The sequence below is a fragment of the Coloeus monedula genome (assembly GCF_965178545.1).
Source record: "Coloeus monedula genome assembly, chromosome: 16".
NCBI classification, from domain to species: Eukaryota; Metazoa; Chordata; class Aves; order Passeriformes; family Corvidae; genus Coloeus; species Coloeus monedula.
The window spans coordinates 6,782,842-6,808,896 of NC_138796.1; the positions used below are offsets into that span (position 1 = coordinate 6,782,842).

General features: G+C 40.7%; 1 protein-coding gene across 2 annotated transcripts in view; it reads left to right on the forward strand.

Annotated features, from left to right (window-relative positions):
* The window catches only part of USP22 (ubiquitin specific peptidase 22), a 95,906-nt gene extending 70,413 nt beyond the window's left edge, over positions 1–25,493 (forward strand). Inside the window, exons 6-14 of one of the 2 annotated variants that reach the window (XM_082292273.1) lie at positions 110–279; positions 6,866–7,013; positions 12,904–13,009; positions 14,824–14,982; positions 17,059–17,185; positions 19,112–19,203; positions 20,633–20,695; positions 22,588–22,737; positions 24,620–25,493. In XM_082292273.1, coding sequence (XP_082148399.1) covers positions 110–279; positions 6,866–7,013; positions 12,904–13,009; positions 14,824–14,982; positions 17,059–17,185; positions 19,112–19,203; positions 20,633–20,695; positions 22,588–22,737; positions 24,620–24,662 — 1,058 coding nt within the window. In that variant the 3' untranslated portion in view covers positions 24,663–25,493. The remainder of the gene's footprint in view (positions 1–109; positions 280–6,865; positions 7,014–12,903; positions 13,010–14,823; positions 14,983–17,058; positions 17,186–19,111; positions 19,204–20,632; positions 20,696–22,587; positions 22,738–24,619) is intronic. The other variant, XM_082292274.1, reaches the window with a different exon arrangement.
* Positions 25,494–26,055: the final 562 nt, after the last annotated feature.

Here is a 26,055-nt window from a genome sequence, read left to right on the forward strand (position 1 = left end):
AATACAGTAAATCCATGGCGATATTGTGAAAACTACATAAAAATGCAAATACACCATTTTGTTAACTTGATAATGCTTATGCATCCCCTCCCCCTTTCTGTCTTTATAGGTCTACGAGGGCTAATCAATCTTGGGAACACATGTTTTATGAACTGTATTGTCCAGGCACTTACCCACACTCCACTGCTGCGAGATTTCTTCCTCTCCGACAGGCACAAATGTGAAATGCAAAGCCCCAGCTCATGTCTAGTCTGTGAAATGTCTACGCTCTTTCAGGAGGTGAGTGCTGTTTTCCACAGAGCATCGCCTTGCCACAGATGCTGTTTCTTACCCCAAAAGGAATTGTGTTCTATTTGCAAATACAAAAGGAATGCAAGTTGTGTTTCCCCTCAAAACGTAGTAAAACAAAGCAGTAAAGATTGAGACCTCACTGTCAAAAATACCCAGCTGCTGAAATGGAAACTAATGGCCTTTTAAGTCCTATTCTGAAGTCACCATTGTTTAGGCAAAGCTGGTATTGGAAATAATTAAAGTGCTGCCTGTTCTTCTGAGACTGATCTGGGAGTCCTTAGTCTTAAAGCTGAATGTGTGCTTTAATTAAAGGTGCAAGTTGTAACTGGAAAATATGTCACAGGCTCTTTGGGTGAAAATGGGAGTGAGAGTAAAGCCTTGTGGTTTAAGGTACTGGATTATGTACGTCTGTATGAATATTTTAAAGCTCTCAATTCAGTGCTTGTGTAGTGGCAGAAACATCTTTTCTGTCATCTCTTACGTGCAAACCCAGTAAGGGCCAGAAAGAAGGATAAGGAGGGTGAATGTGTTGCTACAGTTTGTGTCTTTCCTGTACAAGCTGCACTTCTTTCCCTTTCTCACTCAGGAAACTGCCTTTGCAGCGTGTCTTTTTCTGTAGATGTGGTCCATGCTGTGTGAGACAGGCACGGGCTTTTCCTTAATAAATAGTTGAAGAGCTTTATTAACTATCTTAATTCCACACCACTAATGTAAGGACTGTGGGTGGACATGGGCTCCTAGTTTTAAGATGTCTTTAAAAACAAACAGACCCAGTTCTGTGCCTTTCCCTCAATGGTAGATCTGCTTTCTTGGTAAGTAAAATAAAAGCAACAAAAAAAAAAAAAGAGCTGTAGTGTGTGCTGTCATGGAGCATTTAAAATTTCTGTATACAGAGCAGGTTTTCTGTGGATGCGCTCTCATGGAAGTTCATTCTGATAGGGACCAACCTAAAATAGCTTTACCTTAATCTTGTGATTTTCAGTTTGATTTTACTCCTGTGCCTTTTTTACCAGAGATGATTCTTTTTAGTGACTGCAAGTGAGTTAAACATATATGGAAGGTAAAGCCTCCATAGTTGTTTCAGTACAGAGTTGTTTTCTGCTCATGCTCAAAACTCCTGAGAATTTGCAACATTAGATGCTGTTTGTTCAGTCATTAGCTGTGTGTTATATTTCTTATTTTTTATTCTATTTTTCAGTTGTTCCTGAGTCTGTCAGGAAAGGAGGTAAAAACAAAAGGCAGGCAGACCAATAGGTAGCAGCTGTAGGATTATTGAAACCAGATGTGCAGTTAAGTGGGGAAATACCATAATGCTTAGATAAAAAAAAATCAGTCATGGTATAGAAATACCAGTTTCTGTACACTGTTAATGCAGAAACCTATTTGCTTATTTAAAAATAAGGAACTATTATAATCTTGATATCCTTTCATCAAATAGTGATATAAAGTCTCATGCTGATGAACATCACCACACTCTATTTGCACATGAATTTTTTTTAAAATCCCTTGGGAAAGGGGAAATGAGTGTTACATTACAGATTGAGAGACTGCAGGAAAGATCAAGACTCTCTAGGTAATGATTTTTGTTTCCATTTTTGTATGTGGAGCCCTGTTGATGGCTCAGGATGCCTTTTGCTCTACTATGAGCATGGAGCAAAGAACAGGCTGTTACCCAAAAAGGGGCTTAAATGCAGCATTTGTGTTAGTTTCGATTGTAATCAAGTTTAATTTCACACACAACTTTGGGAAGCTCAGCCTTCATTTTCAAATCAAAATTCATGCCTACACTTGCATTAGTTTTATTAATTAATGTTCTGCAGCATGAGGGTGTATGGATGAGGGAACAGCCATATCTGTGACACCAGACTGTGCAGACAGCAATAGTCTCTGTCCTTATTTCACATTAAATACTGCAGCCATGTGCTGTGGGAGGACACAGAAAGTGACTCAACCTCCTTGAAGTAAAACTAGAGCTTAATCCTCCTAAGCAAAGCTGTTGGGTCTGTGACCAACTCGGTGTATTTTAACTCACAAGCAGTAAATACCTTGTTGTGCTTATGACTCTGTCAGGACCCATTGTACAGTTCTCTTCCTAGTGAGTTTTAATTTCTCTGCATTCAGAATGAAAATGAAAAGTCGTGCGTTTTTTAGAGCGGATTGAGTATGTTTCATGTCCCAGCTCTGTGCAGTGGTTGTAATGAAGATTCTGCCTTTGCAGAGCTGAGGTCTGAGCAAAGGAAGGCAAACCAGGACATCTCTGCTATGGCTAAGAATTCCTTTGTAATTGAATTACCAGGAAAACTTTGATTCAGGTTCTGTCTTGTTTTCACATAGCTTTCCCACCGGGATTAACTGGTGTGGTTATCCCGAAGCATCTTACCCAGGGACAAACAATCAGGACAAGGGTTAATTTCATCTCCCCGCCACCCTTCTTTTCTGAAGGTGTGATCTTAGGCAAATGGAATGCCAGGGGATCTGGTGAGTGCCTGAGTGGGAACTCTCCAGGAGAAAAAGAGAGACTGTTTTGAACATTAAATAAAACTTACTATATATAAATAAGCAAGTTTTGTTTGCTCTTTTGCCTCCTGAACAGAAGTTACTCATCCCACTTTTTTTTTTCTTGTTTAAGATCATGTAGTTATATAGGTTGAGTGATTTCTCTGTGTGAAATAGGAAGCTACAAAGTTCTTCCACCTTGAAGTAGGTTGGTGGTGAGTAATGACTATCAGATGGTTCTCAGGACTGAGGTGGTTTTTTCTCGGTAGCTTTTCTGGCAGACACGCCAAGCATTGAGCTCTCTTTGTTTTAAAAATATCTGACTGCATCAGTTAACGTTCTTGTTTGTGCTACATGAAACCTGTTTCTCAATAGAATCATGACATGACACTTACACTGCATAAGAAAAGGAATGAAAAGGATTTGGGAGTAACAGATAGTGGTGAAGCTGGACGGAGGGAAGATAGAACGTACAGAATCCATTCATTGAGCCTTTTGGCTGAAATGGTTTGTGCACTCCTTTTTACCTACTGGTGTTTGTGTTTTAGTTTTGCTTCACCAATGAAAATTAATTTCAGGATGGTCCACACCCCAAGGTTTCTCTAAATCCTTTCTAGAATGACCACTTGGGAAGGTAGGATTAGCAGATCTGTATCTCCTGTGCTCTGTGACTGGAATAGCAAGAATACCTGGGAACAGAGCAGAATGCAGTGCATCCACTCAGAGATGGAAGGAACAAAACCTTCCTTTTTCCTATCATTACTCATCCTCGTGAGCCCATCACAGTGCACAGCACAACCACAGGAAGACTTGAGAAGTGAGGACCAAGAGGGAAAAGGAGATGATTTATGGCTTTGATATCTGAAGATGGTACTGTTGAAGTGACTTCTGTATAAAATAAGTTAAAACAAAGATACAAGAGGAGAGGGGGGAAGTGTAGCTAAGGCTCTTTACATAGACAGAAGCTTTGCATTTTTGTCATGGAAAATAGAGTTTGTGCTGATTTAGTAAAATCTTTTCTCTGAAATAAGTGTAGAACATACAGAGTTCATGCAAGCAAAATGGATTTTATGACTCCTTGAACCATTGTTCTTTGGGAAACCTCCAGAAGGTGTTCTCTTGCATGTGTTCCATGTGTTGCCCACTCCTTTCATCCATTGTAAATTGCCAGAAAATTTAAAGTGTTGACTGAGAACCAGTTTCCAAGAGGAGGTTTTGACTTCTCAGATTGGACTTGAACCTGGTATGGGATTTCTGCCTATAAACTCTTAATTACAAAGCTCAGAGACTGCTTAGCAGATACATATGCAGGATAAATCAAATGTCTCTATTTATTCACATAATTGAGAAACTTCTGTGCATGTTTCTGGCAGGAGGAGGAGAAAGAAATACAGATGTGTACGGTGGGGTCTTGTTTTGTTTTAAAACCTCACTGGTGTCTGTATATTTTTGGTAACAATAATGCAAATTACAAAGCCTACAGTCTTCTAAATCCCCCATAGATTCTTTCTAGAATGCAACAGCAAGTGTTTTAAGTGGAAAAACAAAATTACTTTTACTTGAGCTCTGTGTAAGAATGGAGGCTTTGAATCCGGGTTGGTTTGTTCTTTCTCCCTCTCCTCCCTTTTCTTTCCTGGAACAGCAGTTAAGCAGTATATTACCCAGCACTTTGAAACTGCTCAAACTAGTTCTCTCCAATATAAACAACTGATACTGCTGAACTGAAAATAAATTTAAACAAAAAAAAATGTTTAAATTATGTTTGCACAATTGTGCCATTGAAGTATTTTAAAGGTGACCTGCAAATACATCATTGTTTATATTTGCACACTTCAGTGAAAAGATTGGAATAAGACTTTACATGGACTCTTTTCCTTTTTGTGGATTGGAACAGCTCTGATAGGCTGCTCTTCCCAGCAGCAAGGAAATGACAGAGATGGGATGATGTTTTATACATTCCAGTTAAAATATTGTTATTGAATGTGCTCAGATTCTTTGTTTCATTTAATATTTATTTGAGCAGTGCAGCTTTTCCCCCACCCCACATTCTTACTGGGCAGATTTCTGGTTTTTTGTGTGATAATAGTTAATAATTTGATAAAGCTTCATGTTAAATCCATCTGAGGCAGCAGAGAATGTAAAATCTGCTGGCAAGTCTCATGTCTGCAGTGGAGTAATTACATGGAGTGCTGGTGGTTAAAATGACCGGAGAGCTCTGGGACTAATTGTAAGGAGTGACAGAACAGGGAAGTTTTATTGCTGCAGTTCCCTGAATTATGTTGAGCAGCAGCTGCGTCAGCAGATTTCAATTACCACACTCCTGCTCCAGTCCCTCGGTGTCATCCTTGTTGGCATCACAGTTAACTATTGATCGTTGTATTTATAGGAGCATTTTGTGGTGTTTGGCTGCAGAGGTGCAGCTTCTTGTTTGGGAAAAGCAGAGCTTGTGAGGAAGAAATTTCTGTGGGAGGGAATACACTAAAATCATGTAGCAAACCCTACCGATATGAGGACTAGATGAAGATTGTGTGTGCTGCATTTTGCCAGCCTGTCTCTTAAGATACAGTGTTTTCTCTCAGCAGGTTTGTAGCACAGTGCCTGGGCTTGGACTTACATAAAATGCTCACAGACTCTGCAGAGGAAAATTCAGGGTTGGGGAAAGAAGCTCACTTTTCCAATAAGGATGAGAATTACATACTGCTGAGGGTTTAAATCTTACTTTTGTTCTGTGTATTTGCCACACGGTCTTCTGTTTGGGAAGAGTAACTGAAAAGAGACCACCATGGCTTTGATAGGATCTTGGGAAAACATAATTGTGGTGTTGAAGGCAGCATTTGCTGAAGGTGAGGGAAGGCAAAATGACTTACAAATGTTCACTTACTAGAAATAAAATGTTACTCTGTCAAGTGAATAAGCTCTTTTGGGCCTTTTCTGACTCCGTGCAGGGACACCACAAGCATCTGTGCTTTGCTTTGGGAACTGGTATCACTATGCAGGGATAAAGGAAGGGCTGAACCTCAACCCGGAGAAACACAGGCCCTTAGCATGGGTGTTGTTTTGGCATGTTTTTTAGGGATGGGTTGGTTAGTTGGGTTTTTTTTCTTTGTTTGTTTGGGTTTTTTCAAGTGGAACCGGGCTTGTTTTTAACTAAAAAAAGTTGCAGTGGGCAGTGTCCTCGTGCCCTGTGCTGATTTCCCTCCCCAGCTGTGTCACCCCCCAGCAGCAGAGTTTCACATCAGGCTGGGGTGACTCAATAATTCATCTGTGCACTGTCTAATGTGCTTCTGGCAAAATCACCTGGGGCAGTTTTAGTCACTCTGGAGCCAGCTCATCAGATTTTGACTGAAGCAGATGAAGGAGCAGATGCAGGAGCTGGTCCAGGACCAGATTCCCAGGCAGGGACACCCTGCTGGAGTGGTGACGGCAGCTGGTTTTGGGGATCGCTGACTGAATGGGGACCTTCAGCTCTGCAAACAGCTGGCTCAATAAAGTTGTTTTTAAAGCCTTTTACAGTGAAAGGCCAGTACTGGCATGAGACTGCTGCCCTGCTTAGAAATTTTTCCATAAAATTGGACTGTGCACTGCATTTGGATGCAGAGCTGCCATGGGTCCGGGGTTGGCTGACAGTCAGCATCTAATATTCTCATCTTCAGTGTTTGTTCTGATATGGGGGGAGCATTTCATTCATATAATTTGTGAATGAAATTGCTGATCCTTTTCAAATGCAGGATTTTTTCCTTTCTTTCCTCCCCAGGCTATTTTAATAAAAGCCAGTGGTATCAGTAAGCAAATTGTGAGTGATGTTTGTGTCTGTCTACCCCACTCCCTGCACCCCCACATTTTTCAGACTAATCTGTCACAAGCTGATGGAATTTCAGGGGAGAAAACTGAGGTGCTCAGTTCTGAGATCACTTCTTCAGTAGTCAAAGAGCTGTCTTTCTCCTTTATTATTAAGACCATCAGAATTAAACGGTTTAAATTGATTTGACTAATTGCGCTCATTTAACTTTTTAATAATGAAACGCACTGAGGCTACGTAAGTTGTTAACAGTCATGTCCTTCTCTTTGCTTTGAGCAGTTTTACTCTGGGCACCGATCTCCTCACATTCCATATAGGTTATTGCACCTGGTATGGACTCACGCACGGCATTTAGCAGGGTACGAGCAACAAGATGCACACGAGTTCCTCATTGCTGCATTGGATGTGCTACACAGACACTGCAAAGGTAAGGCTTGTCCTGAGGCTCCAATCAACAAGGATTATTGCATCAAAAAGGAGGTAGAGCCATCTCTTCTTAAACCAAGTCTAGTGGCAGTACAGCACTCTTAGCAAATTCCTTTAGAAATGTTCAGTAGACTTAAAATATTTATAAATAAATAAACCATTCCCACTGTCAAAAAGTACCAAGAGTTAGAAGCAGACAAGCCTGTACACTGGTTTGAATCACCATCATGATGTTCTCTTATTGGCTGAGTCACTGTCTTTTCTTTTAAATTGCCATTTTAATTCTATTTATACTTGAAGTAGTTAGAACTCTTAGTCAGTGTGTCATGTGACTGATGAAAATAACATAGGGAAGGTTATATCTTAATACTATTATTCTGCTTAAATATGATTCTACTGTATTTCTGATACCAAATTGCTTACAGAAATGTGAGTAAGAAAGAGCAATGGGTGGTTATGGTATCTTGTTTTATTAGTCTGTATAGAACAATATGTAATTGTACAATACAATAAAAATATTTAGTGCCATGCTTTTTGACACAAAGTATCTAAGTCTTGATTTTGTAATATCATATGAAATGATGTATTTTGTGTTAGTTAGCTGAACTCAAGCTGAACTGGAAATTTCCCAATCTGACAATGTTTGCTGTAGCAAACTTACTGCAGCAGAGAAATTTTTACTCTTCCTCCAAGGGAAAAGTAGTAGGGTTGATGCTAACAGAACAAACAAAAAGTCCTTGGTTATCAAAAAGAAGCTTTAAGCACTCAACTTGCCTCAAATGCTCTTAGGAAAAGCACTTAGGGTTTAGTTTTTTGGCTTATCAGAGGACTGTCAAAGGGAAGGCTGCTGCTGCTTCTCTGAACCATTGTGAGTCTTGCTTTTATCTCTGAGATAGCCCTGCATGGCAGCAGATGGGCTTGTTCACATCCATAATTGGTGCCTCCAAAAGAATCTTCTCCAAAAAAAGTACTGCCAAGGACAGGAGTACATAGGGCATTTCCTTTGATGTTATTAATATCTGTCATTTGACAATCACTAAATGGATTTCAATAATCCAAATTAAACTGGTGTGGAAGTCCAGTAAGGAACAGAATCTACCCAAGTACTGACTTCTCACTTCTTAACACTGAATAAATTCAGCTGCAAACAGAAACAGGTTTTGGTTCCTGTAAAGTTTATGAACCACTGATCTAACAAATCTTGAAGCTTTTCTTTTCGTCTTTGATATAAGATAATGCTTATACTTCTTCTACACATCCTCATTAATTAATGAAGTAGTACTTGTTTCTCAGAATTGCAAAGAGAAAAACTTGCAACAATAAAGGTCCCTGAGCTCTTCTCAAACTGATAAAGAATCCAAAAAGACTTCTTAAAAAAATGTGGTTTGACTTTAAACGAAGAATTTCTCTGGCATATCTTCCTTGACATCTCTGCACCTAGGTTTTCAAATTTCTGTTTCTAAAGAAATAGAGAGGCTTTTATTAAATCATAGTAAATAATCTATACCACATCAAGGTAATTTAAAAGAAGTGGTTGAGCAGTTGTGTGGGAACCAAACAAGTTATCTAAACCAGAATTTCAAGTATAGTCATGCAAAACCACATTTGGAATGAGCTAGTGTTCAGTGTAATGATAAAGTTTTCCCATTTGTGTATCCACACAGACACACACATGCATGTGAAGTGTGCAGATATAAAAATATTATTACTAATAGTGAGAACATGTCCTACAGCTACAATAAGCAAATAATACCTCCCCTGCTAATATTAAATATTTATTTTAATGAAGGAAAAAACCTTTTAAAGCTTCCAGTCAATAGTAATGAAGTTCCACAATTAACACACAGTCAAATAAAAGTCACGGGGAAAATTTTGCTCTAGTTTTTGGACATTATTCATGATCACCAAGACTTCAGGCACCAAAGTAAATGAAAGTGTTCCATATGTATAAATACCCAGTAATGTTTGTTTGGCTGTCATTAGTCATGTATCTCTTTTCCATTCCATTTACTCAGCTTTCTAGGAAGTGTCTTAATGCAAGTGAGGACAAAGCTGTGAATGTTTGTTGTTGATCTGTCACTGCCTAAATTAGGAAAAATACATGATTTTGATGTCCATATAGATAAAAGTTTGGTAATCCTGTAACTGCCCTGGGATGATTATGTGGGCTGGCTGGCCTGGGTAGTTTTGCTTTGATTTGGTTGGTGTTTTAAATGCTGGTTGAATCGAAACTTTGTTTTAGTGGCATCTGTGGAGTTTTGGAAGACCAGGATACCTGTCCGATCTCCATGTAATTCCTGTCTGTGGGGTGATAGATGTGCAGGCTCTGTTGGCTTGAGCTGTGGCATCTGGGCAGGGCATATTCTGAACCCCCAACAGGGCTCCTCTCTGCTGCTGGAGTAATAGAAAATATTTCTGAATAAAAGGGGTCAAGTCTGTCTTGCCTCTGCATCACGTCTTTTTCATTCCAACAATTGGAGGCAGGTGATCTAACTGGAAAGTAGTATTTTGGTGGAAAAAGATAGTGTAAATAATCTGTATTTCTGCCCAGGCTATAAAACATTAAGTCAGCTTTTAGTCAACATGACAGATGCACCTTTATCACCAGTGCTCTGCAAACTTCCACACCAGTGAGGTTCCAATCATGCAAACTCTTTTTAGTTTCCCACCTTTGTCTCAGACATCTTCAAGCTTGGAGAAGCTTAGACCAGAATTACTTTTCTGTGTTTATTGCAGGAGCAACAGCACTCAAGTGGCAGAGATGGGCACTGGTATACAAAGGTTCAAAAAGCAAGATGAAAAATAGAAGTAATCCTATGTTTTTATCCCAAACATTATTCAGTAGTCTAAGAAAAGAAGAGTAGTACTTTAAAACGGATTGTGCCTCATTTATTTGGATTTCATGAAGCATTTTGCATTCTCCTGTAACAAGGAGTGCTACAAAACAAATCTGAAGCCAGAAAAAGAATGGTGTACTGAGATTTGGGAGGAAAACACTGCCCTGCTCTGTGAATTCTGTATGATATTCTTAGGAATTGATAGAGCATATGCTTGTGGAACATGTCATCTGCTCTGATCCATATAGATTTGTGTGTACACTGCTTTGTCAGAAATAACAAGCACTTGTTCAGAACACCAGGGACCAAAGCAAAACAGAAATATTAACATTAATGTCTTGTTTTGATAAACACCCCTTTTGAAATCTGACAATTCTTGACTTCCCTTTTCTCATTTAAAATACAGAATGGAAGATTGAGGCAAAACTTACGTTTTTATATCAAAACCAAAAACAATCTTAAAAAGTTGTCTATAGCTGTTTTTACAGTTGCTGTGTGTTATTTACCTTTAGTAGTATATTAAATGCCTAATTTGAACACAAGTTAACATGCTTAGTTATTGCACAGACACAGTAGTAACTTGTGTGGGGTTTTTTGAAATCTGCATTTAATTTGATTCCAAACTTCTGAACTCAATTTTCCGCCATTCTCATAATCACGTTAGTGTGTACATTGATGTATTTTTAAGTTTGCTTTTAGTCTTGTGCTGACCTCTCTTAGAATAAGCTGCTGATTTCCCTGGTAAGAATTATGACTGGATTTAAACCCCAAAATATATATTAAATTAAAACCTAATTTGGGAGACAGAAATGTTGAAGGGAACCTTAACTTGAACACAACAATCTAGCAGCTTCTAGTTCTCAGCTGCATAATATACCTCCCCTCAGCATCTGTTCCATATTGACAAATGTGTGTAGGTGGTAATCTTACTCCTTTTTCCCTCCTCTCCAACCAAATGTCATGGGAAATAATGTTGAGTGGGTAATACCCTTCTGTTTTGCTGGGAACAAGCTTGCAGGATATTCATTTGAGACCCTCTCATCGCTGATCCTAATTGACTTGTGTAATTGAAAAGGGAGAGCTCAGTTCTCTCTGTAGGAGGAAATAACTGTCTGCTGAAGGTGTCCAGCTGGGATGGTACCTGTGGTCCAGGGAAAAGCTCTCAGCACTGCTTTTGTCCTTCTGCCCCCTCAAAACAAAGCAGAGACAGTGTTTGAAATGGGGAGATTACAAGGTTGTGGTAGTTGCATGTGGATCCTTTAAAAAGGAAAAGTGGAGTTTTAACTAAAACCCAGTTAATTCTATTTTGAATTTTTTTTCTTTAGTGCTTGTAAATATGAGTGAAGCTTTATCTGTAGGTGAAGGCTGCCTTGCACAGTCTATCCTGTATGCCCTCTTCATTAGCTTAGCATAATTGAGGCCTTTAAAAGCACTTAAGTTCAGTAAGATTTAGCTGAAATTCCCATCAAGAAGTGCCTCAGACCGGGTGTGATAACCCCCAACTTGAACCTCATACACTCAAAATCTAATTTTAGGGCATTTTCTTCAAGAGCCTTTTTAAGGAAACAATGTGCTTTTCTTGGCAATTCAAACAAAAGTTTCTAAAGCCTGAATCCAGCGCTGAGGGAGAACTTTTCCTGAGGCATTTAGCATCTAATTAACTCAAGTGGCCCATTTCAGCTTAGTAGGTATCACCTATGACTGCTTTTCCACACTTAGTATCCAGTGGAATATTTTTCAACATAATTCTAAAGCTTCATTGGAAAAAAAAAGAATATAATTCTATTTGCTCCTACTGCAAGAAAACTCCAGCTAGAACACATTAGACACATGAAAATGGTCCGTTGCTCTACACTTCTAGTTTCTTCAGGTGGTTTTTTGGACATCCTTGAGTAGAAATTAATCGGTTTTGAGAAATAGCTGAGATTTGGGGAGTATTTCAGTATTTCAATCTTAGCATTTCAGTTTCAGAAATCAAATTAATAATAAGTTAAGGACACTGTTAAACCTGGCCAAACTTAGTTCTGGTGTAGCAGTTGCTGTTGAAGGAGATGGGAAAACATCCTGAGATGTATTTTAAAAAATCAGCTGGTGCTGTGATACAGTTGATGTGTACATCTCTGATTGCAAGGCAAAGCCAGTTGCATCTGTCCTGCTCAAGGAAAATGAGCAGTGCCCAGTCTGGAAATCCAAGGAAAAGGGTATCGTTCTTAGCTCACCTGTGGGGAATGAAGGGAGAAGGCTTTGAAGCTGAGAACTGTGTGAAGAAGCGCTCGGGTGTTTAATACTCTGCTTATTGTGAGAAAGCTGAATTGGCTCAATCTCAGCACTCAAATGCTAAAAATGACTCTGCACTCCTGGGACCTGCAGTGACAGTGCGTGATGCCTAAAAGATGGGAATGTGTTCACTGCGTCCCTGGGGAGCTCAGAGGATTAGTGTGCCTCTGGAGAAGCTGGAGGAGGACGGAGCATTATCTCCCCACTTCAGATAAGGAGAGCTTTTGTTTTCCCACTGACAAAAACCTGCATGGAAGGTGCATGTTGATGTTGAAAGGCCGGGATGGAGGCAGTGGGCTGGGGGAGAATGGCTCTTAACAAACCCTCTCCTCTCACTCTGCTCACAGAAGTTGACTGGGATAGAATTAAAAAGTAGCATTTGCTGAAGTTTCTTTTCTCTGTGAAGTTTAAATATTGATTTTCATTAACCACCTTGGCAACTCCTTTGTCTTAGGAGCTGATCTTTATGCCAGGCAGTGGAAAGCAAATCTCTGTAAAGGGAGATACCCTGAGCAAGGGTTTGGCTAAGAGCTGCTATGGCTTAAAGTTTCACCTCTACATTTAGTCACCTTCCGATTATCTTCTATATTTTTCAAGGAGTTCCCATCTTGTTCCCTTGTTTTCTTCAATGCACAGCTTTTGCAGGGTACTGTATTATCCTTGTGAACTTGCAGTATAAGCTTGAGTTAGAAGGAGTTACTGGAGACACAGTCCAAGACAAACCACTCTTCCATCAGAGGATTTTTGACTTCTAAACCTGTGTTTGCATTGCTGCAGGTGATGATAATGGGAAGAAGGCCAACAACCCCAACCACTGTAACTGCATCATAGACCAAATCTTCACAGGTGGACTGCAGTCGGATGTTACCTGTCAAGTCTGCCAGTAAGTCACTTTTTCCTGACCCTGGGCTCTGCTTCAAATCTGCACCCCTCCACTGCAGTGCACTGAACCTTTCCTCTCTTGAATACCAATAAATACAAGCAACACTCCAGAAAGACAAGAACTGTGTAAATGCAGCACCATGAGGCACCAGCCCATATTTCCCAGAGAAGCTGTGGCTGTCCTATCCCTGGGAGTGTTCAGTGCCAGGCGGGATGGAGCTCTGGGCAGCCTGGTCTAGTGGAAGGTGTCCCTGCCCATGGCAAGGGCTGGAATGAGATGATGTTTAAGGTCTCTTCCAGCCAAACCATCCTGGGATTCTATAATTCTATCAGCTAAATGTAATCAATTACCAGTTAACTGTCATATATTAAGACATATCTAAAAAGCTGCCTGGAAAGTGCCACAGGTTTATGCACATAAATGTTTTACTACTCTGGAAAAGGTGGTTGTTTTCCAAGATCATAAGGAAAAAACTTCCAAGATCTCTTTGAATTTTGAAATACATAATTGCAATTATGTTTGAAGAAAATTATATAGAACCACATTTTCCTTCAGTCAGGAGCCTCATGTATCATCAGGAGAGGTCTCAAAAAGGCTGATACCCAATGTAATCTCAAGTACCAGGAAAAAAGCCTTTACAAGAGTATGGAAAAATGTATTTATTATTCTGCTCTGTACTGGAGCAAGTTGACTTTTCTTTGGAGATGTTTAGTGTTGCCATAGTGCAGAAGTCAGAGTTCTTGTTTTTTGTTCTGCCTTGCATTCTTGCTGTCCTGCACATGGGCTGGGCTTGCTTGAATCTGCTTTTATTCTCAGTTTCCTGGAGGGATTTGCAAAAGATTTACTGTGAGGAAAACATAGGAAATTTTGTTCTTTGCCAGGCAGAGCCACAGAATCCTTATGTGATAATGCAAAGCCTGATTTGTTATGACACAATATTAACATTGATGAAACTTTGACAAAAGAAGTTTTCTTCTAAAAACTGGTAACTTTTGCACAAATGAACCAGGGGATAAAGGCAGAATATTGAAGGCTTAATGAGATTACAGAGTGAAAGACAGGAATTTTAGGGGAAAAGAGAACTCAAAAAATAAGCCTAACAGGGAGCTTAGACCCCTGAAGTTCTCTTAAAAATGTGGATGCTGGAAGAAAAGATTTGAGTCAATAGCAGTTAAAATTTTGAGCAGCTTTTTCCTCAGTCTGGCTCTTGGCTTGTCTTCAGCTGTCTTTAGAGAACTCTGATGGAGAACAAGAGCTACTCCTTGGTGCCGTTATTCTTTGGCCTCTCATATTCCAAAGGCTGTAGGAGATGCAGAGAGGAACTGCAAAGCTGAATTCAGTGCACTGCTGGACAGCAAAAGTATTTAAAAAGCTTTCTCTTTTTTGAGGTAGCCTTAAGCACCATCTTCCATGTCTTGAGCAGACAAGACCAGCTTCTAAACTAGTTGGATGGCACATAGGTATCACAGATGTTGACTGGTTTATACTGGTCAGTAGTGCTTCTGTCTCAGAGCAGCTCTGCTTTAAGTCTCAGGGCTCCAGTGAGTGGGGAAGTGTCTTAAATACTTATATTTTGCATTTCACACATCACGTACATTTCCCCAAACATACAGCTCTTAAATACCAGGAAAACGATCAACTATGGGAAAACACTCTGGAGCAGCTCTATTTTCTGTCATCTCTGAGTGCCCTCTAGGGGTGATGGAGATCCCAAAGTCCTTAAAATTAAGTACCTGGAGTGCACCCCAAAGCAAGAGAGCAGCTGTTCATTTGGCTTCCTTTAAAGGTGTATGAAACCATTCTCTTTTCCACAGTGGCGTTTCCACGACGATAGACCCGTTCTGGGACATCAGTTTGGATCTGCCAGGCTCTTCCACCCCGTTCTGGCCGCTGAGTCCGGGCAGCGATGGCAGTGTCGTGAATGGGGAAAGCCACGTGTCAGGCACCACCACCCTCACAGACTGCTTGCGAAGGTATGGCCTGGCACAAACACAGCTTGGGCTTGGAGAAAAGGAGTTTGGCTTCATCCCCTTCTCCAGGTGGCTCTGACCACTGGGATTAAGTGATGCTTTGTCACAGCTCTGTCCCCAAACATCATTTTTACACATATTTTATTTGTTTGTATGTGAGAAAGTAAAAAGGCTCAGAGCAACACTAAGCACTCAAAGCCAGTTGCCACATGATGCAAGAAGAAAACAAATTTTGCATTGGCTGCTGCCAGGCAACATGGTTTTACATGATCAAAATCACTAATGTCTGTCTCCATGTTCTTGATTCTGGTGGCTGAGGAAGCACATGAAAAGAGTTCACATTGCATTTAATATTTATCTAAATTCTAACACCAAGTAGGAGTCAGATTTTGCTCTAAGCAAAACTGAGAGTCAGCTACTGCCAGATGAGTTGCAGAGATGCCATTAAGGATTGAATGGAGCTTTCAAAAAGAAAAGGTAATTCTGAGCTTGAAACTTGGGCATCTTGGAAACAGGTACCTGGGGAGAAGGTTATGGCTTTCTGTACAGTTCACTTGGATCTTTCAGCAGATCTTAAAGTCATTCTCTTGTGGCAAATGCAGATATTTGCCTGAGGAAGAGATTACCTGGAGCCTGGGGCAAAGCTAATCTTCCTGAAATAAAAATTCATAGTCTCTAACATCTGATTTCTAATCTTCTTGACGCTGTTAAGATCAATAATTTTAAGGAAATGAGGGAATTACCACAAATGAAAAATTGCTAATGCAGGAATGCACCAAGAGGCAAAACTAGTCGAATTTTGGTGATGTTCTTCAACATAGACATTTGTAGAATCAAAGGTGATGATAGGGAAGGAAAAGCATCCAGGTTCAGAGATACTTTTAATATGGACTTTGGAAAGAAGTTGAACTCTAATGGATAAAGAGGATGGGTCTGTGTTTTTATCCAAAGGTTAGGAAGAAGGAAGGTGTGTAAGTTCATGTCAGTGTGGCCATGCAGCTGAATTTGACCTGAAGAAGGAAGGATTGAACAGGAATGTGACACAAAAATGGAAAGATAAGGGCATTCCAAACAATCAGAACAAGTTTATAAGCCTTTTTAGAGACTTAAGGGTAAACAAACATAAAGCAATGTTTTAAAACATTAAAACCAAACCAGAGGATGATGACACATAGGCCAGGTAAAGGAAATCTTAATTAGACAAGAGGCTGTGATGTCATTTAGTGCTGGAGGCTGCTTTGGCCACAGTCAGAAGGAGGGTGAAGGATGAGCTGACACCGTGTTGCCCTCACGTTCTTCGTGTGCATTAATGAAAAATTTTTAACCATATTTCAAAATATTTCATCTCAAAAATCCTGGTTGCAAGGCAGCCTCTGGGGAAATGGTTGATTGCCCTATGGAAGTCTAAACTTGGAAGAAAGGACTGAGCAGTCCAGGGTCCTGGCCTTTCTGTGCTGAGTTTCTGGAAAAGAGGGATTTTGCTTTAGTTCGTAGTGAGAGCATCGAGGCAGTCCATTTTCTGTGAGCACTTCCCTGTTCCCTAATGGTCTCTTCCCATGGCTCCTTTGAGCAGTTCTGTCTGAAAATTTTCAGAGAGATTTTTCTAGTTGTCAACAAAGGTTTTTTAGAAGGGTATGTGTATTTTAAAAAGAACTTTGTGTTTACAGGCCTTTCCATCTCAGAGCTTTGATCCCAGCCCTGGAGGGCTACAAGGTAGAATAGTGTGTTGCCAGAAGAGTGTCTTCCATATCAATGTTTTTGGGATCGAAAACAAAAGATCTTTCTTTGTTTTCTGTAGGAAAATGAGCTGTTCTGCTGTAGGGGATGAACTAACACTGAGCTCAGCTGCTGATTCACTTCAGTGCAAGTTAAGAGCAGTGATCAATGTCAGATTTGGATATCTGAGCCATAGCACTTTACATTATTATGGTTTTATTGTAGGTTTTTCCAAAATTTCTTAAAACCCAGTGACTCTTGTCTCTTGTGGTGCCAGTGATCCACAAGTAAAAGCATTTTCAGCATGCATCAAAAATCATCTGATTGTTTTGTGCATTCCTTTGCTTTTCAATATTTTTTTAGGTTTACAAGGCCAGAACATCTAGGAAGCAGTGCCAAAATCAAATGTAGTGGTTGCCATAGCTACCAAGAATCTACCAAACAACTCACTATGAAGAAGTTACCCATTGTGGCCTGTTTTCATCTCAAAGTAAGTTCATGGGGGGCCAGCAGAGCAGAGGATGTGATTTCCTCTCTGAGGGGATGAGCTGAATTCCTGGACATGTCTTCTGGCTTTCACTGACTAAAATTTTCTGATATAAACTAATATAAAAAATAGCTTGCCTTGCCCAGCTAGATTTTCTGTTAAGATAGTGTTACATTATCTCTGAGGTAGCTTTGCAGTGTGTCTGGGGGAACTTGACCAACTTGAATCTAGAGACAGGATGGAGGGCTGGTCCAAAACCTGAACCAGCGCAGAAACCAATCTCCAGTAACACTCCCTCATCCTGCATGGTACAATTTTTACACTTTTACTGAAAGAATGCCACTGTATTGAAGGAAAAGCGTGGAAAAGTTCTGATATCAGTGGAGAAACATTACTGTATCTTCCCGACTGCAGTGAAGTTTTAAACATTTTAAACATCTCCAAAGCAGATGTCACGTGAAATCATGGCAGATAATGTCACAGTTGGGGCCCTTGGGTAGTTTAGTCCTGTACAATTTCTGTCTGAAATGTGATGTAAAGTGGGCAGCTGTCACAGCAGGTGAAGGTCATTCTGTGTCAAGAGGCAAAGGGTCCTTGGAAAGCCATGCCACATCCTGGAAAAAGCTGTTACAGGTGGAAAGACTTCCCCTTCTAATTCACAGGCCTTCCCAGCCTTTGGGGCAGTCATGCCTTCAGGTGTTCATCCCCATACACCATCATCTTCAGCTGCATCTTGAGCATTAACTGTGAGGATGTGCAATGTCACATGCCAAAGGTGTTATAGCCTGACTGGATGGGGTAAAAGCACAGTTCTGTTGTTTTAATTTGGCAGTTTCGGATCTTCTGAAGGACATTCTTGCATCACTGAATTGAGGTTTCAGGAGTGCTTGGCTTTTGGAGGCAGTTTTGGGCTTTTGTTTTTGTTGCTATAGAGTAGTTAACAAGACACACCTTCATGATTCTGCTCTTTGAGCAAGTCAAGGTGAATGTTCTCTACTCTTTTCCTATACTTAGTTCAGGATTTGTGTTATCCTAAATGACTGAAGATCTTCTGGAAAATAAATTACTTGCCCTAAGTGATTGTGCGGTCATGTCTATGCAAAATGCAAATTTCATTTCATGTGTTAAAGCAAGAGAGAAACACAAAAGATAAGAATTACAGAAGTCTCAGCTCTTCACATCTGGATCTGTTGCTAGGGAATTGTTACAGCATCACAATTGGAAAATAATTAACTTGAAGTGTAAATAGAGCAGAATTTCTGAAATGGAAAGCTGCCTTTAAATAGAAACTCATTCATCTCTTTCTGGTATTTGTTCCTGTTTCCATTTAATGTTCAATGAAGGAGACGAGGAGAGGATGGTGGGTATTGCAGGCCCCTTTTGGCTGAGGGACAAGGCTTTTTTTGTTAGCATTTTCCATTTTTTGCCTTAATTTGAATGGGTATTCCTATGTAGGCTTGATTCCTGTCACTTGAGATGATTGGATGGGTGGATTCAGTGTGTCAATCTGAAGGCAAGCTCCTGTTACCACCAGTTCTGTGAGCTGGGGTAGGCAGCAGCCGTGGGTTTGAACAGCCCTAGTGCAAATGAACACTGCTTCGGGTAAAGCTGTGTGTGCTCTCCCTGTTTAATACAGTTTTTCTTTGGTGTCAGGTGGGAATAAGTTTGTATGCATAGATATCAAGGTAAATAATCTAATTAATACTGTATTAACATTGAGTCCCCAAATGGTGGTTTATTTTGCTGGTAGAAAAGTGTTGTTATTTACATGGGCATTCCCAGAGAGCTGGTAGGAAAAATCTGGAGCTGTCCCTGCATAGTGACTGCTAATGTGCTTTCATGTTACTGTTTCTAAGCTTAGGACATTTATAAAAAGACATAAAACTTAACCTTTTTCTAAAGAATAAACCTCTTGCCCTTTGCCTGCAGCGGTTTGAACACTCAGCCAAACTGAGGCGGAAGATCACTACGTATGTCTCGTTTCCACTGGAGCTGGACATGACACCTTTCATGGCTTCCAGGTGGGTACCAAGTCCAGAACCCCCCCACAGACCTGGGCAGAACTGGTTACCAGTTCATACATGTGCAGCACGAAACAAGGAGCATCCTTGAGGGTACAGAACAGTGTCTGTGGTGGTACTTCTGCCATGAGCTTCTCTGTGGAAGGTGTAGCTTGTCTAAACCCATTTTTAGATAAGCTGTTCAGTCTCATGTGCCAAAAAAGAATTTATTTTTAAACAGTGTGGTGGGGGGTTTTAATTAATGTGTGTTGTGTTTCTGGTTTCCTGTTAAATTTATAGACCCAGATCCCTGCTTTGGTCCCATCCCCTCAGTGCCCACCCACCTGCCATCCTGTGCAGTTGGCCAGAATAGAGCCAACCTAATCCCTAACTCAGTGTTCCTGAAGTTATAAAAATCCTTCCTCTTTATTCCTGCACATATGCAAATCTGGGGGGTTTGTTTAGTACCTTCACCTTCTGTTTAGAGAATGCTGCAAGAAGCAAAAACATAGTCCAGATTAAAATAAAACAGCAAGACTTCTCCCACCTCCCAGGTTTGTGGAAGACATGGCATTTATATAAATACACCTTCATGAAAGGAATTTAATCAGCTTAATTAAAAAGTATTTGTCAGATATTCCATGTAAATATGCAAGAGGATATTCAGATTTAATTTATATCTGAAGCAGTGCAGAAAGCCCCAAACCATGGTATCTCTTAACAGGGGACTCTATTTGATGCTGAAATTTTACTTATAATTTCATGCTTTGCCTGCACTCCTCATTTCTGAGGGAAGAAAGTAGATGCTTCTACCAAGAGAGAAAGGAGAGCCCTGAAGCTCTGTTAAATACTGTTATATTAAGAATATATGGTTTATTCCAATATATTCTGGAGATTTTGAGACTTCCTTGTTCTTCTGTGGTGAATTCTCCCTGGACAGAACAGGCTCTGATGATGAAAGGTATCCAGCATAATGCAATAGAGATGGGATAATCAGCAGGCATAACTCAGTAGTCTGAATTTTACCAGCTAAGAAATCAACAGCATAATCCTATTGCTGCTGTCAAAACATAAAATGAATTTACAAGTCAGAGCCGAAATGATTGACCCATCACAAGATAAAGGATTGATGTAATTAGATAATTTCCCGGGTTTCGAATACAAATCTTTCCTTAACCTGTTTTTAAGCTTTTTGGATAAAACATTTGATGTAAACAGATGTGTATTTGCAGCACTGAAGCCTTGACCAGGAGGAGAAATGGTGTTTGTGATGTAGCACTGCTGTGAGAGCAAGTAAAGCATCTTTAGCATCGCAATCAGCCCTTTGCTGCTCAGCTGGAATAAGGACCTGGATTCAGCAAACAGGCTGTGTGTCATGTCAGACCAATTTCCTGGGTTTGGGAAGCCACTGCTTTAAGTGACTGGATTTTTGTGTGTATGTGTGTTGCAGTAAAGAGAGCAGAATGAACGGGCAGTACCAGCAGCCGACGGATAGTCTAAACAATGATAATAAGTAAGTGGTACATTCCATGACTCCTGTTGTGAAAGGTAGTTGCCTTCTAGAAGGAGATGGTGTTGCTTTAAATCCTGCAGTGCCAGTGCATTACCATATCTGACAGCACAGTAAGTCTGAAATGTTGCAAAATAAAGCCTCACTCACTGCAGTTCCTGCCCTTCAGTGGGGCTGTGGCTCCTTCCAGAGCTGAGGGTGATACCCCCAGCAAATGGTCTGTGGGCAAAAGTAAATGCTGTGGTCACAGTATTTATTAGAAGGGATGGGTGTTTCCTTTAAATAATCCTCTTCCTATTGCAATGGCAAAGGGAGTTCCAGAGGACCAAAGAAAGTTAATAGAACACGGACACTCAGAGTCAGGAGTAGACGATCCCAGTAATCCTGGGGTGTATTGGTCAGGTATTGATTCCAGTCAGAATAAATGATGGATTGGTGTGGGACTTGATCAAGAATGTAAAGTGGGTGTAATTGAAACCAATATCCATTGCTCTGGGAATAAAATGGTCATACAAACCTTACCTCTTCAGTTATCATTGCTGCTGTTGTGTATTTAAATTCAAGGCACTTCATTTGCCACTAAAAGTTTCAGTAAGAAACTGGAATCACACAAAAAATGTAAAACCAAACTAACCAGGTGTTAGTGCAGGTGTCATCCAGGCAGGTACCAGGCAGGTGTTCTGTGGGCCTACAGCTTGAATCATTAGGTATGGGGTGTTCAGTAGTGTTAGAAAAGGTGTGAAAGTAACACATCTGATCACTCTTAAGGTTTGCACATGCCTTAAGTTGGAGAAGTTGTTAAAAATGAAGCAGATTTAGGCAATGAGAGCAGAGACATCTGGACTCCTCAGTGATCTGGGTGCCAGGAAACAGCTGGGGCAATGTCAGAATGCTCTAGCTGCACTGAAGGGTGCTGTCCATCCTAGCTGGACTCAAGGACTCCCCTAGAGAGGGTGGCTCTCAGTCAGTGCCTCTATAGGCAGTCAGTGAATCGGTGCCTTGTTGTGGCACTGCTGTGTCAAAAGAGTTCTGTGAATTTTGAACACGAGTAGGACAGTATCAAGTGAGATTAGAGAGATTGTTTTACCATTGTGTAGCTGTGCTTGTATCACACACACAGTGTGAGGGCAGCATTTTATGAAAGAGTTAAAGAGAGTGGAAAATACTTGAGAAAGAGCCACTAGTCTATTTAAGACTGGAAACAAAATCTTACCTTAGAACAAAAGAGCCAAAGACTTCAGTCTTGCATTTTTAAAAGAAGAAAAGGAACAAGAAAACGAGAGCAACTTGATTATCAGTATCTTTTTTGGAACAGTGGTGTGCCTGCAAGTTTTCAGGCAAATGCACAGCAGCATCTGAGAGCTGGAAGTTGAGGCTGAATATATTCAGTATTTCAAAATAAGTACAGGCTTTGCAGATTAAGGACAGTTAATCAGTTCAGAAGTTTATCATTAGAAATATCTAAGATTATCTCCTTCTCCATACCTCAAATGCATTTTTTTCTGGTTCACTAGATTAAATCAGGGAAGTAAAAGGTCAGACTGGATAGTCAGTGGTCCTCTTCAGGAATGCACCAATATTGATCTATTTTAGAAGAAAATTTGGTAACCGGTATCGGTAAAGTTGACAATGGTCACCAGACTGGAGAATTGCAGAAATAGCAGGACAGGAAAAGAAAAATGTTTGGGTTTTTTTTTCCCTGGGAAAGGGAAAAAAAGGAAAGAGGAGGGCAAGGCCACCCTCTTCCCAGCTAGTGTTAAAGCTGGTGTTTTACTGACGGATCAGATCCTTTACCGTTGCTGTGTCTGTTCATGAGCAAAAGCTTCTGCCTGCCTGAAATGTCTGTTGTTTTCCCCCTTTTGATGCACGTATTGATGATCTGTTTTCTGTCCCAGGTATTCCTTGTTTGCAGTAGTTAATCACCAGGGAACCTTGGAGAGTGGGCACTATACCAGCTTCATCCGGCAGCACAAGGACCAGTGGTTCAAGTGTGATGATGCCATTATCACCAAGGCAAGCATTAAGGATGTACTAGACAGTGAAGGGTAAGTGGTCACCTGGGAAGGGGAAAGGAAGGGAAACTTTGACCTTTGTTGGGTTTTTCTTACTTAAAAAAAACCCCTTGTAATAACAGAGAAGGATAATTTCTCTCTTGAATATCCCCTGTAATGCTCAGTGCTTCAGCGTTGAGACTGCACAATTACATTTATACATAATTGCTTTATAACCCTGGATTTGCTGAGGGAAGGGGAAGGATGGGGGACATCAGGTGACTCTGCAGAGTCTGGAACTGGTGCTCATGTCCAAACTTTTGCTAATGGAAGGGATTCTGAAAACCAAAGTGATGTGATGTGATCACTCAGTGCAGGAGCAGTGCTTATCCCAATGACACAATCCAGTCTGTGCCTGCAGAACTTTTGGATTATTGTGAGTTTAAAAGATTTGAAGAAAAGCCATTAAGGAAGTGCTGTGACCCAGAATGGCAAAGCTCTATGGGAGGCAGGTAGAGAACATGAGCTGTTTCTTAGCTCATGGCTTTAAATTAATCTCAGATTGACATTATGGCTTCAGATATTTGTATTCCACAACTTTTGGGAACACAAAGCAGTATTTATCAAGGGAAGCACTGGGGACTGGTGTATGTTCCAAGAGAAAAGCAACTTAAAATCTGAAGTCTTCATTTTGCATTTTCAATTATGGACTTGGTACTGCAGAGATAAGCCTTTACCATTCTTGTTTTAATTATTCATGACATTTTCAAGGATTGCTGCAGGCACAATGTTCAGGTTGTAATTTTTTTAATAGATTTTCCCGTTTTTTCTTTTTTCAAACTTCAATCGGGAAGTAAAACCAGAGATCTGTAATACCTGAATTTTAGTGTTAAGTGACTTGACAGGGAGCTTCTGCTTTGAGGTGAGCCAGAGAAATGAGTTTGTTGTAATTCAGTAACAAGTGGCTCTGCTCATGTCCATGGAAGAAGCTGCCGGAGGCAAGGAGGAGAGGATGTACGACACAACTATTGCCCGTAGAGGCTGGTTTGAGCTTTGATGCATTTCCCTGGTTCAGATAAAGGCTGACACAGTAGCTCTGCATCATGTGAGGGAATCCATAGTGCTTGGATGGAATTACAACAGTTGGAATGCCTCAGAAGAGCTCTGAGGACTCACCAGTGGCTGCATCAGTGTGGGAACAGGGTTGTGTAGAGATCAGTCCCCTTCTTCTGTGTGACTGCTGAGGGGCTGGGCTCCCTTCTGTATCAGTACACACACAGTAATTAGGGACAGGAAGAATTTCATCCTTTAAAACACCAGATTTGAGTACAGATTGAGACATCAGATACTTGACTGGGACATGAGTGTTCACCCACATGGCTGCTGCTTCATTCTGCTTCTGTACCAGTAAATGGGAGGCAATTTGTAATAATCCTGCTCTGATCTCTGGAAATGTGTCACTGAAGCAACAGTTGCATCTTAAAGCACCTTTATTTTGTGTCACATTAGTGTTAAATGGTTGTTGCCCGTCTGGGCACCAACACAGTCCAATCTTCCAGGGTTTTCAGGTCCTGAATAGATTTTTCAAGGTTTGACTCTTTCATAGAATCATAGAATGGCCTGGCTAAGAAGAGACCTTAAATCTCATCTCACTCCAACCCCCTGCCATGGGCAGGGACACCTTTCACTATCCCAGGTTGCTCCAAGCCCTGTCCTCCATGGAACTCCTCTTTGATACACAGCTGTTCAGTTCCCTGAGTTGCTGGTAAAATTATGTTATCTGGCTTCTGTCCTTCTCATCCCTGGTTAGTGTCCCTGGAATCACCTCAAGTTGAAAAGAAAACCAAAATTAACAGCCCTCATGTTTTATGGTTACCTCAATGGAAACTTATCTGCTCCAGCACAGAGCTGACACTGTCCCTCTGCTCTCTTCCAGATATTTGCTGTTCTATCACAAACAGTTCCTGGAGTATGAATAGCCTTACCCAGCAGCTTGTCAGATATAAACAAGGAAGAAACAGCGCAAGCCTTCTGAATCGACACACAAACCTACCTGAAATGAAAAGACCCATTACAAACCAACTCGCACTGAGCTGTAACAGGACCTACTTGACACTGACTCACAGCCTGGAGAGTGAGAAATGAACAATGTCCGACGTGTGTGCGGTCCCACGAGGACAGAAAGGGGGAAAAGAGGCTGCAGTCAGTCACTTAACAGAGGAAATATAACATGAAAGGAATGCTCTGGGTGGGGGAAATGGGAGCAGAGGAGTCCGGGCACTGGTACATCTCCTGTGTTCCTCCAAAATGTGTGTGGGAAGGCAAAGGGTTCTACCCTCATCTCCATAAAGCATCTTCTCCATTTGGTGCTTCAGCTCCAACGACCAATCATATAACAGTTAAAATTAAAAATCCAAACCCATTTTTTTATGCATATGGGTCTGAAAGCAGTAGAGTGGAGGAGGAGGGGATGAGACAACTAAAGGACTTTGCAAGTATCTTTTTATTTGTGAATTTTAGTTATTAAATAAATACAGTATGAAACTATTAGGCTCTTTTGTTTCCAACAACCGTAAAAGAAATCCTGGATTGTGGAACTGAAGCTGCAGTACTCAGACAGGTTTTCAAGCATGCCTGCTTGCACAGGTAATGTTCAATGCCATCGGACTGCTCATCGAAAGCATCAGCACAGATTCTGTTGTTTGAGCCCTTTTTGTTTTGTTTTCTATAAATAGCTATTTTCTTAATTTTTTTCCTTTTATTCCCTTTTTTCACAAGAATGAAATTCATAAATGCAACCATCAGTAAAAATGAATGAATTGGCGTGTTTATACTGTAAGAGTGGTCTTGGTTCTTTTTGGTTTTTTTTTTTTTTTTAAATCTTGTGAATAAGTTTGAATTTCTCAAAAGCGCTTGTTTTGTTGTTGCTGTTTTGGTTTGTTTTTTTCCTCTGCTGCCTTCCAAAGGTGGATTTATATATATCTGACACTTGAGAGAACCTCAGTGGTGAAAAATGTACCATCTGTTGGGAACGGTCGCTGCTGGGGCAGCTTTGAGCGATGGATCTGCTGCTATTGAGCCCTTCTGCAGTGCTCTAAGTAAACAACACATTTTCCTGGTATGTGCTAGGCTGGTATTGGTTCCTTGTATCCTCCCACATGGATTAACTCTTCACGTGCTCTTCTCCTCTTGCAGAGGCACAGCCTGTGTGTTGGTGTTCTCAGCTTGCAGCTCTGGGGCCTTTCCTCCCCCTCCATCACTGTGTCAAGGTACCAGCAGGAGCTGCTTGTGCTGGATCTCACTCTCAGGAGCTTGGGCTGGGGGTGGAATAGCAGCCTGGGAGAGAAAGCCTTCAGAACAGAGCTGGAAGAG